Source organism: Aulonocara sp. 'chitande type north' Nkhata Bay, linkage group LG7 (genome assembly GCF_057382095.1).
Source record: "Aulonocara sp. 'chitande type north' Nkhata Bay isolate Kocher_YH1m ecotype deep benthic linkage group LG7, A_spYH_male_GT1.1, whole genome shotgun sequence".
NCBI classification, from domain to species: Eukaryota; Metazoa; Chordata; class Actinopteri; order Cichliformes; family Cichlidae; genus Aulonocara; species Aulonocara sp. 'chitande type north' Nkhata Bay.
The window spans coordinates 67,149,120-67,162,793 of record NC_141350.1 but is presented as its reverse complement, the minus strand read 5'-3'; the positions used below and the strand labels follow the sequence as shown (position 1 = coordinate 67,162,793).

General features: G+C 40.2%; 1 protein-coding gene across 2 annotated transcripts in view; it reads left to right on the top strand.

Annotated features, from left to right (window-relative positions):
• The window catches only part of galnt18a (UDP-N-acetyl-alpha-D-galactosamine:polypeptide N-acetylgalactosaminyltransferase 18a), a 181,045-nt gene that overhangs the window by 135,770 nt on the left and 31,601 nt on the right, over positions 1-13,674 (top strand). For both annotated transcript variants that reach the window (XM_086302125.1, XM_086302124.1), the window contains exons 8-9: positions 1,003-1,140; positions 9,137-9,232. In XM_086302125.1, the coding sequence (XP_086158251.1) occupies positions 1,003-1,140; positions 9,137-9,232 (234 nt within the window). The remainder of the gene's footprint in view (positions 1-1,002; positions 1,141-9,136; positions 9,233-13,674) is intronic.

The window sequence follows — 13,674 nt, the reverse complement described above, 5'->3', positions numbered from 1 at the left end:
ATGTGTGATGAAAGTTAGATAAAATAATTGAGCGTTAACTTACCAGATGACACTAGAGAGCTTGGTTATTTATTCTGTGTCAAGCTCCATCATACCGTTTCATGTCGTAACGTTGCACGTTTTAGCATTGAGATCGATTTGCTTTTGGACCCACCCTCAAGCGGTCATTAGAGGTACTACCGTTTTTGTCACTTCCTGTTTGTTTACATTTTCAGATGACAAGTCATTTGAATACTGTATAACAAAGATCTACAGTGTGTTTCTTAACCAGGTTTAGCTGACCTATCAAAACCTAACCAAACCCTCATAATCCCAAAAAGTTCACACTAGTTCAGCCTTTTAGTATCCATGTTTCAACCACGTGTGTTCAGGTCTAATGCGAAGTCAGACTCATATCTGAGTGATCGCACATATACCTAACTCACCCAAAGTAGTCCTTCAGTTCATAGCTAGTTTCATTATAAGCCTGTAGATCGCTCTTGTCTTCCAGTTTGCTCGAGCCCGGCAATAACTCTTCTCTGATATTGTTTTTTGTATGAGCACAGTGTTGCAGACCAGATTTACAGTGATTCAATGCAGATCAACCAGTATATGCTCAAATTTGTAGGACCAAGAACAATTTATGTCTGTAGGGTAAATTTCCTCTTGGCAGGAAAACAATCTTTCGGGAACATTTCACATACTTTTTATGTAGATTCTGCTTTAACATCTCTGTTTAATTTCAGCCGTTCCTCACTGAGTATCGCACTCTGTGAGGCTCCTTTTTAAACATTCCTTGCTGTTCTTCTGCTCAGTTATCATTTCCGACTCTTCCATTGCCATTCCAAGGATGTAGTAGTGCTCAAAGGACGCAGACGCCTGAATTCTGCACGTGTTTTTATTTATTGCTACGTCGAATGTAAGAAAATTTTTGTATTTATCGTGTTGCTCGAGGTCATTGGGTGGCAGTAAAATGCTCAGCATGTAAAACTTGGATCTGTGTGTGTTTATTTCCTTGCCTAGAACTCAGGAATAGACATCGGGGACATTTCAAAGAGGAAGGCCCTGCGGTCAAGACTCCGCTGTCGACCGTTCAGCTGGTTCCTCTCCAACATCTACCCTGAGCTCCGATCCTACAGCGACACAGTTGCGTATGGCGTGGTGAGTTCCTGTGATCGACCTGCATTTCCGTCTTTGCCTATGTTGACATCCAGAATTAAGGGTTTATTCATTAATGAGTTCCACTGGTTTCTGAATAATTCCCAAATCAGAACGTTATGTATTCCTGGGTATTTGTAGTCTTTGTGAAACAGTTGGCTCTGCAGTCGACTGGCAGCCTGTTGAACCCCACACAGCCCATGAGAGCTGTAGGCATTTTCTTTCTGTTCTAGTTTAAAACCTCTGTTTCTCGTACATTTATAGCTTTCCAAACATTTCCTGATGCTCCAGTGCTTCTGTTTTTTCTTTTGTTCCTCACTGATGTCCTCATGTATGACCCTGGGGCTGTTTCATGGACTTTTGCCTTCTTATACACGACCACTACCAGTTTAGGATTTGGGATTCGCATCCAATACGATTGATACTTCTCTTCATGTTTTGGTGTAAAATAAAGATATTAGAGTGATTAAAGTCTGGATTTGAGTTGCTAGAAGTGATGGGGGGTTTCTCACCACGTGGTCTGTATATCAGTGCCTCTGCTAAATTATTTTGATTCCCTGTGGTGACAAAATATACCCTCTACCCAAAATGATTCATCTGGAAATGGTCACAAATGGACTTTCACAGTTAGGTCTTGTGCTCCTGCGAGTGTGCGCCTCTTATTTTGAGTTTTGTTCAGATTCTTCATGTCGATGCTTTTTAGAAATAACCTAAAATAGAAACAATACCCACCCTGTTATCGTCGTATCATAAACACCTCTTCATGACTTCCTGTAACTTTCCAGCTGCAAAAACACAACTTTTCTGTTAACCCTCAGTGCAATTGCACACGCACACTCACTTTAAATCACAGCAGCAGGTATGGAGAAGGTGAACTTTTTTTCTACCACTTAACTTCTGCATGACTATAACTCTCATCATCTAACGTCCGTGGGAGGATTTTGCATAATTGAAAAATGACAGTAATCTGTTGAAAGCGGAGCAGAATTATCCCCCTGCTCTGACTGCTCCTGCTGATAGAGGAAGAAAATGACTAATTTGGGACCAATTTCACTTACTAACCATTTAATGTCATTTTTAATTGAGATCTCAGTCACCCTTTAACCCATAAAATCTTTAAAACTTATAACTGGATTGTAGCTTGGGTAGACATCCAGTTTCTGCATTGATGAAAAAACCAAAACTTTTGCCACATTGTAACTTAAGTGTACCGAGGCATGGACTTCACTAGACCCCTGAAGGTGTGCTGTGGTATCTGGCACCAAGATGTTAGCAGCAGATCCTTTAAGTCCTCCGTGGATCGGACTTGTTTGGACTGAGATCTGGTGAAACCCCTCAAACCCGTTTTTGTGCTCCTCAAACCGTTCCTGAACCATCTTTGCTTCGTGGCAGATGGCATCCTGACTGGTGCCAACAAACTGTGATGCTCTGTGTATCACAGTTTGTTCACTTTCTTGAGTTTTTCTGAATGATAGGAAATCAGATAAAATGTCCACAGTATCAGTGCATGCTTCTGTTACTCTGAAATAATAATAACTCGTAAACTGAAATGAGGTTTGGTCTTCAGATTGTGGGCCCTATTCGAGGAAGCAGGTAAAACAATCTTTGAGTTTAAAAATCAACTCAGAGCCGCCAGAACAGCTGATCAGAGTTGCTCCAATCAGCTCTGGGAATGTTCACCCTGAATATGAACACGTGCCAGTGCTGACTGTTTATATTAAAAAACAGGACGTTTAAAAAGGTTCATTTCGATTAGCTCCGTTGTCATGACAGACAGAATAAAACTTTGATACTAAATATATAATTTGTTAGAACATTTGCTGTCATTTATCCAAATGTAATTTTGATTAAATGAAGCTGGAATCTTATTTTTCTTCTTGATTTTTAATCTAATTACTCAGCTGTGACCCGACAGGAGAGACGGTCTGTGACGTTATTATCCTCAAGACAGTGTTTAATGAATAAAAACAGTTTTTTCTATAGTTAATGATCATTTCTATGTTTCAATAATTTTTTAGTAAAAGCTTAATCTACTGATGAAATGTAACAACCTCACTTTTTTTGCTATTACTGGATAAAACCTCTGATCTAATGTTCTCCAGTTCAGTCATGGTTTCAGATTCCTGAAAAAAAACAAAGCAGGGCAACTTTCCAGGTTTTTTTCATCTAAAGTTTTATCATTAAAAAGAAGCACATTATAAGAACTGCTTCATTTTTTATATATATTGCTTAGATCAAAGGAGCCTTTTTAAACAAAGGAACAAATCACGTCAGGGAAATGAAGCCATTATGATTCAGACGGGATGAGCTGGGAAACGACCAGAGCTGAACCGGATCTGGTCTGAATCCGTGATCCGTATTCATTTTGGATCCCTCCTGCTGGGCCAGTGGACTCGGGTTTGTAGAGTGCATGACTGAACTTCAATCTGTGAACAAATATTACTACACTATTCAGGACAGACTATGTTTAGCCGCATGCAAAAAGTCACTTTAAATATTTTTAGTTCAGTTTCATTGATCAGTTTCATCGATGATGCTGGTGTGAAACTGATTTGGTTCCAGGTTTGTGGAAGAGCCTGGACGTGATTTTCAGGCCAGGAAATTTCAAGTGGATATCCATTTGCACCTATGAAGTGTACTACATGAATACTATAATTGCTGTATAAACAAATAGCTGATTTGGAGGGGGTCAGGTGGGAGGCACTCACTGATTTTCTGTGGAATCACCCAAAAAGGAAACCACCAGGTTGAAGCCTCTTATTTTCAGGCATATGGGACATGCTTGTTCTCATCTCGTGGGAGAGCTACAGGTGTAAGTTCTCTCTTTTATTTTATTTTTCAAATAACTTTGATTGTCTGCAAGCTGGATGCAAACAATTTTTGTTTTCCCACCTGTAGTTAAATAAAACCTTTCAGTTTTATTCCGTCTCTGTGGAACATCAATTCTGTCGCTGAATAGAAGAAAAGAGTTATGTGTTGATAGATGTGTGGGTGGTGGGGTGGGGTGGAGGGGCGGCTGGGTGGGGGGCAGACATTAGCGGCAGCAATTGAATCTCCAGTTCTGAAAGCAGCCTCCGCATCACCTCTTGTGCTGTTGTTCGATAAACACTTCAATCACAATGTGGGCCGGATGGAGTTATTTGTTGACACTACTGAGCACGTGCGGGGCTTGGCTTCGAGCGTGTCAGAGGAAAGCGTTGCCACGGTGACATGTGAGAGATGTAGATAGGAAGGTTTCATATTTGCCAAAAAAAAACCAATATCTTGCGGGAGGTAGCAGTCGGAGAGAGCGCGACATGCGCTCTGATGTGACAACCATCTGTTTACACACTCATCTCTTATTTAGCATGAAGTCAAAGCTACAAGAACACACAGCTCACACAAGGCAAGCACTGAACACAGCACAGACAGTGCTTTGTCAAGAAGCCGTGCTTAAAGAAGGGAAACGGAGAGAAATTCAATTGGAAATGAATCTGGAAGAAGTCAGGCGAGAGCCACAACAGAGGAGTTACAGCCGTCTGTTATGGTTCGGGCTGCGTTTCAGCCGGTGGTGTCGCATGTCTTTGTTAAAATCAATGGAATTATGAAGAAAAATGCATGACAGCGATCCCAAACACACTGCAGGTGCAGTAAGAGCACACCTGGAGATAAAAACGCAGAGTGGAACAGCATCAGCCGTGGATCGGACCGCGACATTATTGAAGCAGTGTGGGAACATCTTGCAGGAGAAATGTTAGCCAACATCCAAAGAAGGGCTTTGAATGTTCTTCAAGAAGCCTGGAGAACTTTTCCTGAAGACCACTCAGAGAAATGAAGGAAAGGCCACCTCAGACTGTGCTGAAGAAAAAAGGTGATCGCACCAAAGCTTGACTTTTAAGCTCTTTGTTGCCTTATTTACTTAATTTCCATTCATGTTGACATGTTTTACCAAATCGCTGCTTCTATTTCCCACTCATGAAATATAAAGAATGGTTTTCTCTGACTTCTACACTGTATTATATGTTAGAGACCTTTAACCTCTGAAAATAACGTAAACTAAACTAAAATTTTAGATGTTATGGAGTGCAAAGGGGCATAGCATGGGAATACAAGTGCATCAAAAATTGCCTTCATGAGTGAAATGGCCCCTGATGTGATGCCTCCTGGACTCGAGAGCACGGCCTGATTGATGGAAGAGTTATCAGCTGGTGGAGTCCAGACTGATGTATCTCAACAACTATTAAATCCTCCTGCTTCCTTACCTCCACTGAGCAAAACACTGAATCATCCGGTGTCATCGCAGCCACCGGCTGTGTAATCGAGCCTGACCTCTGACCCTCTATGAAATGGGACAAAAGTAAAAACGAAATTCCCTCAGGGGATCGATAAAAAATCAAATTATTGCAGCGCTGTGATACGTCCGAAAGCAGCGTGAGATATTGGGAAACAGAAAGCTTCACTCAGCCTCCAATAATGGATCAAAAACACACTGAAACCTCCACAGGACTGTCTCTGACGTGATGCAGAGGAGCGCAGAGAGGCGATGGGTTGCATTAAGTAAACCAAGGCAGAGATGCGATCCATGATCCCGATGAACGGCGGGTTCTGTAGGTTGGCTGAGGCCAGCTGTGCTGCAAGTGGAGAAAATAAACTGTCGGAAATGAAAGTTTTGCCTGTCTGTCATTCATCATAAACTCCAAATGCTTCAGCTTTGAGACTCGGTTTGGTGTGAATGTGGACCCATCGAGCCGTTTCATTCAACTTTCAAAAGTAATGTTTGTATTTTGCCAACGTTAATGATGAATAAACCTGGAGCCGACCAAACTCAGACCAGAGCTTGAATACATACAGAGACATTTCTATTCAAATCCGCTCTTTTTAGAGGTCGTTTTTTACCGAAGCTCATCAGTTCAGTGTCAGCTATTAACAGCCAGGTTTCCTCAACGTGTGCATTCGTATCACATCAGTCCTCATGACGCTGCGGTTATCGCTGTTATCAGAGCTCTGCTGGTGAATATTTTACTTCAGATAATAAACAGTTTGTTGTGTGGAATGTGCAGGAATGGAAAATTTAGATAAACGTCACCCAAACTGAAGATGTTATCAAAAAAAGGTAAAAAACATCTCAGAAAACATGGAGAACTTAGAGACCTGAGTTATTTGCTTATGTTTTAAGAAACATCGTTTTTGGTAAAAATTAAGAAACTTAACTTCATTGACCACTTTTTCTATAATTTCATCAATTTTAGCCTAAATTAAGGAAAAACTATAGACTGTATAAAAAGACTACGAATATTTTCATGGTTTTTCAATTTTTAAAATCTTTACTTTAATATAAATGAATCATTTATTCTTGTGTTATCCACGGCTTTGTGACCGTTGATATCACATGGAATCTAAGCCATGACTAATTCAATTCTATTGATTTTTATTTACATAGCGCCAAATCACAACAACAGTCGCCTAAAGGTGCTTTATATTGTAAGGTAGACCCTACAATAATACATACAGAGAAAAACCCAACAATCATATGACCCCCTATGAGCAGCACTTTGGCGACAGTGGGAAGGAAAAACTCCCTTTTAACAGGAAGAAACCTCCAGCAGAACCAGGCTCAGGGAGGGGCGGGGCCATCTGCTGTGATTGGTTGGGGTGAGAGAAGGATAAAGACATGCTGTGGAAGAGAGATAGAGGAAAATAATGCATGTGTGAGCGCATCAGTCATCGCACAAAGATTCATGACACGTCATGAATCACGAAGCAGCTTAACAGATTGTTATTATCCGTAAAGTGTTCAAGCGAACATGGTCAAAGTACGAAAATCTCTGCTGTATATTACCAAGGCTGGATTTTTTTATACAAATTAAACAGTTTGATTTCACGCTATGATATCGATACTGTAGTTTCAGGCATCTGGCTAATAGTTAATATTAGTTAATACTGATTACCAGAGTGAAATGAATACGCTGACTGGGATTCAAACTGTTAACCCTTCACTGCTAGCTCCTCTGCTGGCATCAGATTTGACTAAGTCATCAAAGTTTACTAACCTCAGCTCTATACTTAAGTTGCCCTTTGAGAGAATAACATAAAGAAGTGATGGCATGAAATGGAAATGCAGCAGAAACTAACACGATTGACTGATCAACAATTACAGACGGTCCAGATTATTATTCTGCATTTTGACTTATAGTTCCCTTCTAGATTTAATGACCACACCAAAGACTTTTAAGCAGCAAGCCACTGTATTTATAAAATGCTAGGGCTCATGTGTGCACACAGCCGCTGTTTTTCTGTGCACATGCTGCAGATGTATCGGAGGACTCGGGGGTTGAGTGTCTTGCCCAAGGTATATCTAACGTAACAGTATCCTACAGACACCAGGGTAAATTATTCACTTTAGGCCAAAACCCTTCCATGGGTAGCGTGGACTCGGATATTGGCTACAACATGGGCTCGATGCACAGCGATATTGGCCCTCTGGAGGATCCTCCCTCTCTGAGGGTTAGGGATTAATAGCACTGTACTCAGTGCGATAATTGCTAAGATCAGAAAACAAGCCATGAAGCAGAACAGACGGAGCAAGGACAACCTGAAGTTCTTTTTAGTTTTTCTCTTGCCTACTTTGAACAATTAGTTCATAATCTTTTGTGGAACGTGGCCAAACTGAGGAAATAACCTGTGACCCAAAAAGCAAAGATGCTCTTTCTTTTGCCAAAAAAGGTGAATGTTAGTGTAAAGTGTTTGCATAACTCTCCTGGCGAGCAGTAATTAGCCCGCTGTGGTTCCATTTGTCTTCACTTTAGCCACGCAGCTAAAGCTGTGTAGTGCACCACTCTGTCATAATGGAGTAATTAATAATGTAGAGAGACAGCCAGATAGAGAGGGAGAAGGAGACTGCTTCACTCGTCTTCCACTTATGAGAGGAATACAAAGACGCATCCATAAGGAAAACCAGACACACGTCGTTTAAACAGAGCGTCTTCTTTCTTTAACTTCATTTTCTTGGTTGTGGTGAAAGGACCACATCATCGCTGTCTTAGCTGGTTTCTTTATTATACTCCCAAAACACTTTCAAGCGACAGTAAAATAATGAATTTGGGTTTAAAGCGCACTCTCTCGGATGTAATTTGAGGGGATTAACAGCCCATTAAAAAGGAAGGGTTAAGGAATTACAGCTCTTTAATAAGTTGTCCCTCCAAAATATCAAAGGATCAAAAACAGTGGACTCAAAGGACGGGGCATTTCTCTTAAATTAGAGGGAAAAAAACATAAAATAACGTATAAAAATGTTTCAATGAAAAATGTCCTCTTAAAAGCACAACGTTTGACTTTTGTAAAGAGATTTCTTTTACAAAAACAGTTAATTTTTTGTTCTTAATTTCAGACCTTGTCCTGGTCGTCTGGGTCCTGTGTTTGTTTAGACTTGTGGAATATTGAGATTCTGATCTTCAGTTTAGGAGATCCTCTGATTTTATTGCATGTCTAGTTCTTAGTTCTTCTTTAGTTTTGTTTCTTTGGTGTCCAGTCTCCAGTCTTTCCTCGGTGTGTCCTCCTCTCTTGGCCCTGTCCTGTGTGGTTCTTGTGTTCTAGTTTGGCTGTTGCTTGCTTTGTTTTGTCTCCCCGCTGTGTCGTGTGTTTCCATGCCTGTTATTCCCCGTGCGAGTGTCAAGCTCACGTGTCTTTGCCTGAGTCTGTGTTCTTATCGCTTCCTATTTTATTTTGACAGTCCCTCATCTCATGTGGGTTATGTTTAGTTTTGCTTCCCTGTTTCGTTAGTTGGATTTGTTCCGGCTGTGTTTTCCACCTGTCGCCCATCGTCTTATGTATTTAGGTCCTTAGTTTTCCTCTGTTCCCCTTCACGTTGTCATTCCCTCCTCCTGTGTCCTGTTTGCTCTGTTATGAAATCGATTTAGACGGCAGTCTTGTCATTTTGTATTCCTGAGCTTCACTGCCTATAATGTCAGTTTTAGGTAGAGAAGCATCCCGTCTTCATTTTGACCTTCACTCTGTTTTTCAGTTGAAGAACAGCTTGAGAGACGACCTGTGTCTGGACCAAGGACCTGACACTGACAACGTCCCCATCATGTACCTGTGCCATGGTATGACGCCTCAGGTGAGTAAGTCGGCTCAGGTTTTCATTCTGCTCTCGTCCGCTCTGTCCTATCGCTTCGAATCCACGAGACACCGATAAATACTGATCGCACAGAGAAATCCCCCAAGGCAGGCTGTCAGTAGCAGATAATTAGAGTCCTCTGCAGTCTTTGTTAGTTTAAATGGGGGATTTGGAGAGAGTAGCCCTTGCATAAAGTTGCATTATGCAGCAGGGATGAGTGAGTGTTATCTTTTTCCACATCATAACAGAAAGAAGGCACAGTTAGCACATTGTCCAATTCTAAACAGAAACATTTTGTCATTATGCACAGCTTTTTAAAGCATGGTTTGATGTTTTGCTGTTGCTGATTGCTTTGTTTCTTTGGGGGCAGAAAAAACCCTGAAAGCAGCAGACAGACGTGTTATCGCTGTGTAAAGTTTCTCTGGCGCTTCGATTGAGTTCAGCTGTGAGTTGCCTATTGTTGGGTCCATGCAGCCTGGGTGTGTGTTGCTGTCACTTAACGCTGAAAACAATGCTAATGAGAGCGGAGGTGCGTACCAGAAAACTAAAACAAAAGCTTTAAGGTGGTCAGTTTGTTTTGTGGATTCAGTGCTGCAAGCAGCTGCTTTCAGATAACGAGTAAACTGATGCGTTGTTGGACTCGGTCGGGTAGCTTTGTATGATTCACAATGCAGTATAATTTAGTAACACCTGTGATAAAGGGCGTAACCCTTTAAAGCCGGTCGGAGCGGGCTACTTTTAAATCCTTGTAGCACTGCAACCGCGTAAGCTAGCGCAATAATTTTTTTTTGCATATGAAACCGGAGGAGTTGTACTTACATCTTATGCCATCAGCTTGTGCTAGGTCACAGTTTCCTTCCACATAAAGCTTTGCAAAAATTGCATAAAAAGCGCTTGCAGCAACAAAAACATAATATTCCAGAAACACGCTTTGCCGATTCGATCAGCTGTTCATAACACTTCCTACGTTGGAATAGACGTCAGCGCGAACTTTTGCATGTCCGCCATGACCTGCCCGAAACCGGAAGTAACGTCATTTTTGTGGAAATGTAGTTTTTTTACTATCAGGGCCTCATGAGCCTATACTGGTGTTTTTAAAAGTTATGTTTGACTTTATGACTTTCTGTTTCGTTTCTGGGATGCTTAGGACTCATATTGCACTGCTGGAAATAGTTTATTGTGATGCACATGCTGTTTTTTGCAAATCTGCATTATAATATTTATTTTCATTTTTCCTGCAGTATATAAAAATTGGTGTATTTCAAAAATAAAACTATGAAGACACTCAAAATAAATTTCCTGTGGTGGGAAACTATTTTGTTTTGAGGGATAAGCCTCTTAAATTTCTCTAACTAGAAATATATGTTAAAAAAACAAAAACAATTTTCAATTTTTTTTGTAGTTTATTGCACTTTTTTGCAATTTGTGTAATTACTATGCACTTAATGCAGACATGTTATTAAAATTTGGGCTATAATGGTTGTATTGATGTATATCAACTTGAAATGCTCCCAAAAATGGCTCCACAGCATGTACAAATATAATACAAGCTCTGGCGGACTTGGTTCTATGGTAGGTCTTAAAGGGTTAATTCCCCTGTAATGGGAAAAATGGAAAATTGAATTTCATGGTATTTTATTTCAAATTAAGTAATTATATTTCCCTACAAATACTTAAAGGTAGGTACATTAGAGGAAGGAAACACTCATTTAGAAAGTGTTTAAAGAGTAACTGTGAAAGAGAACAACTGAAGTCACACAGACCTGATAGTTAAGTACAGCCCGTCTCTAATGTTAGATGGAGAAACATTGTTTTTCAGCAGAATTACCATAGAAACTGCACACTACGTGTAATTACTTGCAGTACCTACATCTACTTACAGTATAATTATTTCTTTCTTTCCTGTTAAACCTGACTGGTCACCCCCTCATTCTCATGTGTCTTCCTGTGTAAATATTAATAACTATAGTTAAATTTAAATGTAAATAAAATACCTTGAATTGCCATGTAGTTACAGGGGATCCACTCTTAGTCATGGGGCGTATTATAAAGTGCTACCCATAATTCTTTATATCTTCTGCCGGGCCCTGGTTAATCCTCAGGTGGGGGACGTGTGTGCAGTCAGAGCCCAGCGTGTGAGATCTAAACACGGGCGCAGTCAGCTTATCAAATCTGGCAAGAAACTATGAGATGATATTCAACTTTGGGTAATTTACCAACAGGACAGAGGCAGCTTGTTAATTGTATTCAGAAAAGCATATAAATATATGCTGCAGGTCAAATATAGGTCATAGGTCACACAAGTGTAGACCTAGAGCAGCAGTCTGGCAGGCAGACACCATACAGGGAGTGCAGAATTATTAGGCAAATGAGTATTTTGTCCACATCATCCTCTTCATGCATGTTGTCTTACTCCAAGCTGTATAGGCTCGAAAGCCTACTACACAGCAAATCCAGCATGTCCAAATTAACACTGTCGGATTTGATTTCAACACTATTAAAGTGTCTATATGGGTCCACACCAGAGAGTGTTAATTTAACTGTTTTTGGAGAGTTGGTACGTTAACTCTGATTTAGTGTTAAACACCAAATCTGTCTGGAGTTGATAATTTAACACTTGGTGTTAAGAGTTTATATATTAACTCTCAAAGAGTATTTTAGTTTAACTACGTAAGAGTTATCTTCTAATTCATTCTAAAAAGCGGGAATTTTACTGTTCTGAACTTCTAGACATTTCTTTTGGAAATAAACATTTACTAAAAAGATGCAATGGTTTTTGAAAAACATTTATTCTGAACTGTGCACCACAATTTCAAAACATTTTCTGAAAGATGTAACAGTGTACATGTTCTCACTTTCATTAGAATTTTGTTTATCAAAAGGTCTGACATGGTAAATGCAAATAACAGCATTCTCATCACTTATTTCTTCAATACAATATGCATGTCCTTCATTCATCCCTTTGTGGAACTTCAGCGCACTTCTGCTCTCCCCCATATTCCATCTTCACAAGCATATCCTGTGCGGAGATTGAATAAAAATTAGTTGACACTAATTAATGGCACAAATAATCCAGTAAACAATTGCAGCACAGTAAAAAAAAAAGGAATCCTCTTTGAGCCATTACTTGTGTAAAGTATTTTCCCAAAAGACAAAGACACAGGCAACAGGTAATACTGAACTAAATGTAAAACCTCAACCTTTTTCATTTTTACCTAAACCGTGTGCACAAAACTCTGGAGGGATCTATGCTAACGTAGAATCCAGTCAGGACGTCTGCTACTGCTGTTTGCTCGTTTTTTGTTTGTTTTTATGGGCGATCGTTTTCAGGCTTCAAGTAGCACCATTATACCAACATTTCACATTCTAGACATTGTTTTAGGTGTATTTGACCAAAAGTTTGACTGAAAATTCACATGCAAGCTTTTTTTCAAGGCTGTGGTATTTGCCCGCAAACAATACCTTTCAGCTAGCTAAAACAGAATATTATGCTATCAGCGAGCAACATGGCTAATGCCTTTCACACAGCTTTGTCTCAACTCCAAAGAGCCACAGAAGTAAAAGCTAATAATAATAATTGAAACAATCTTTGGAAAAAATGACTTACCAAGCATGGCAAACAACTCAAATATGTAGAGCAAAATGTTCTGAAACGGCTTCACTTCAGCTTCGATTGGAGCCGTGCTGGGGGCGGAGTCTGTGAATTTACTCTGTTGGTGTCATAGCCCCTCTAGGAGTTCAGAGTTAAGAGGTCAAGAGTTAATGTTTCCATTGTAACACCTCCAGATTTGACAGAGAAACACTCATTTTTAACACTCGATTTTAACTACTATCATTTTACACCTCAGAGTTACATTAAAAGAATGTGACTCTGCTTAGAGTAAAATTAACTCTACTTTTGCAAGAAGACTATTAACACCAAAACATTTAACACTTTTGAATTTGCTGTGTACCAATTAAGCATATTAGGTGATGTGCATCTCTGTAATGAGAAGGGGTGTGGTCTAATGACATCAACACCCTATATCAGGTGTGCATAATTATTAGGCAACGTCCTTTCCTTTGGCAAAATGGGTCAAAAGAAGGACTTGACAGGCTCAGAAAAGTGAAAAATAGTGAGATATCTTGCAGAGGGATGCAGCAGTCTCAAAATTGCAAAGCTTCTGAAGCGTGATCATCGAACAATCAAGCGTTTCATTCAAAATAGTCAACAGGGTCGCAAGAAGCGTGTGGAAAAACCAAGGCGCAAAATAACTGCCCATGAACTGAGAAAAGTCAAGCGTGCAGCTGCCAAGATGCCACTTGCCACCAGTTTGGCCATATTTCAGAGCTGCAACATCACTGGAGTGCCCAAAAGCACAAGGTGTGCAATACTCAGAGACATGGCCAAGGTAAGAAAGGCTGAAAGACGACCACCACTGAACAAGACACACAAGCTGAAA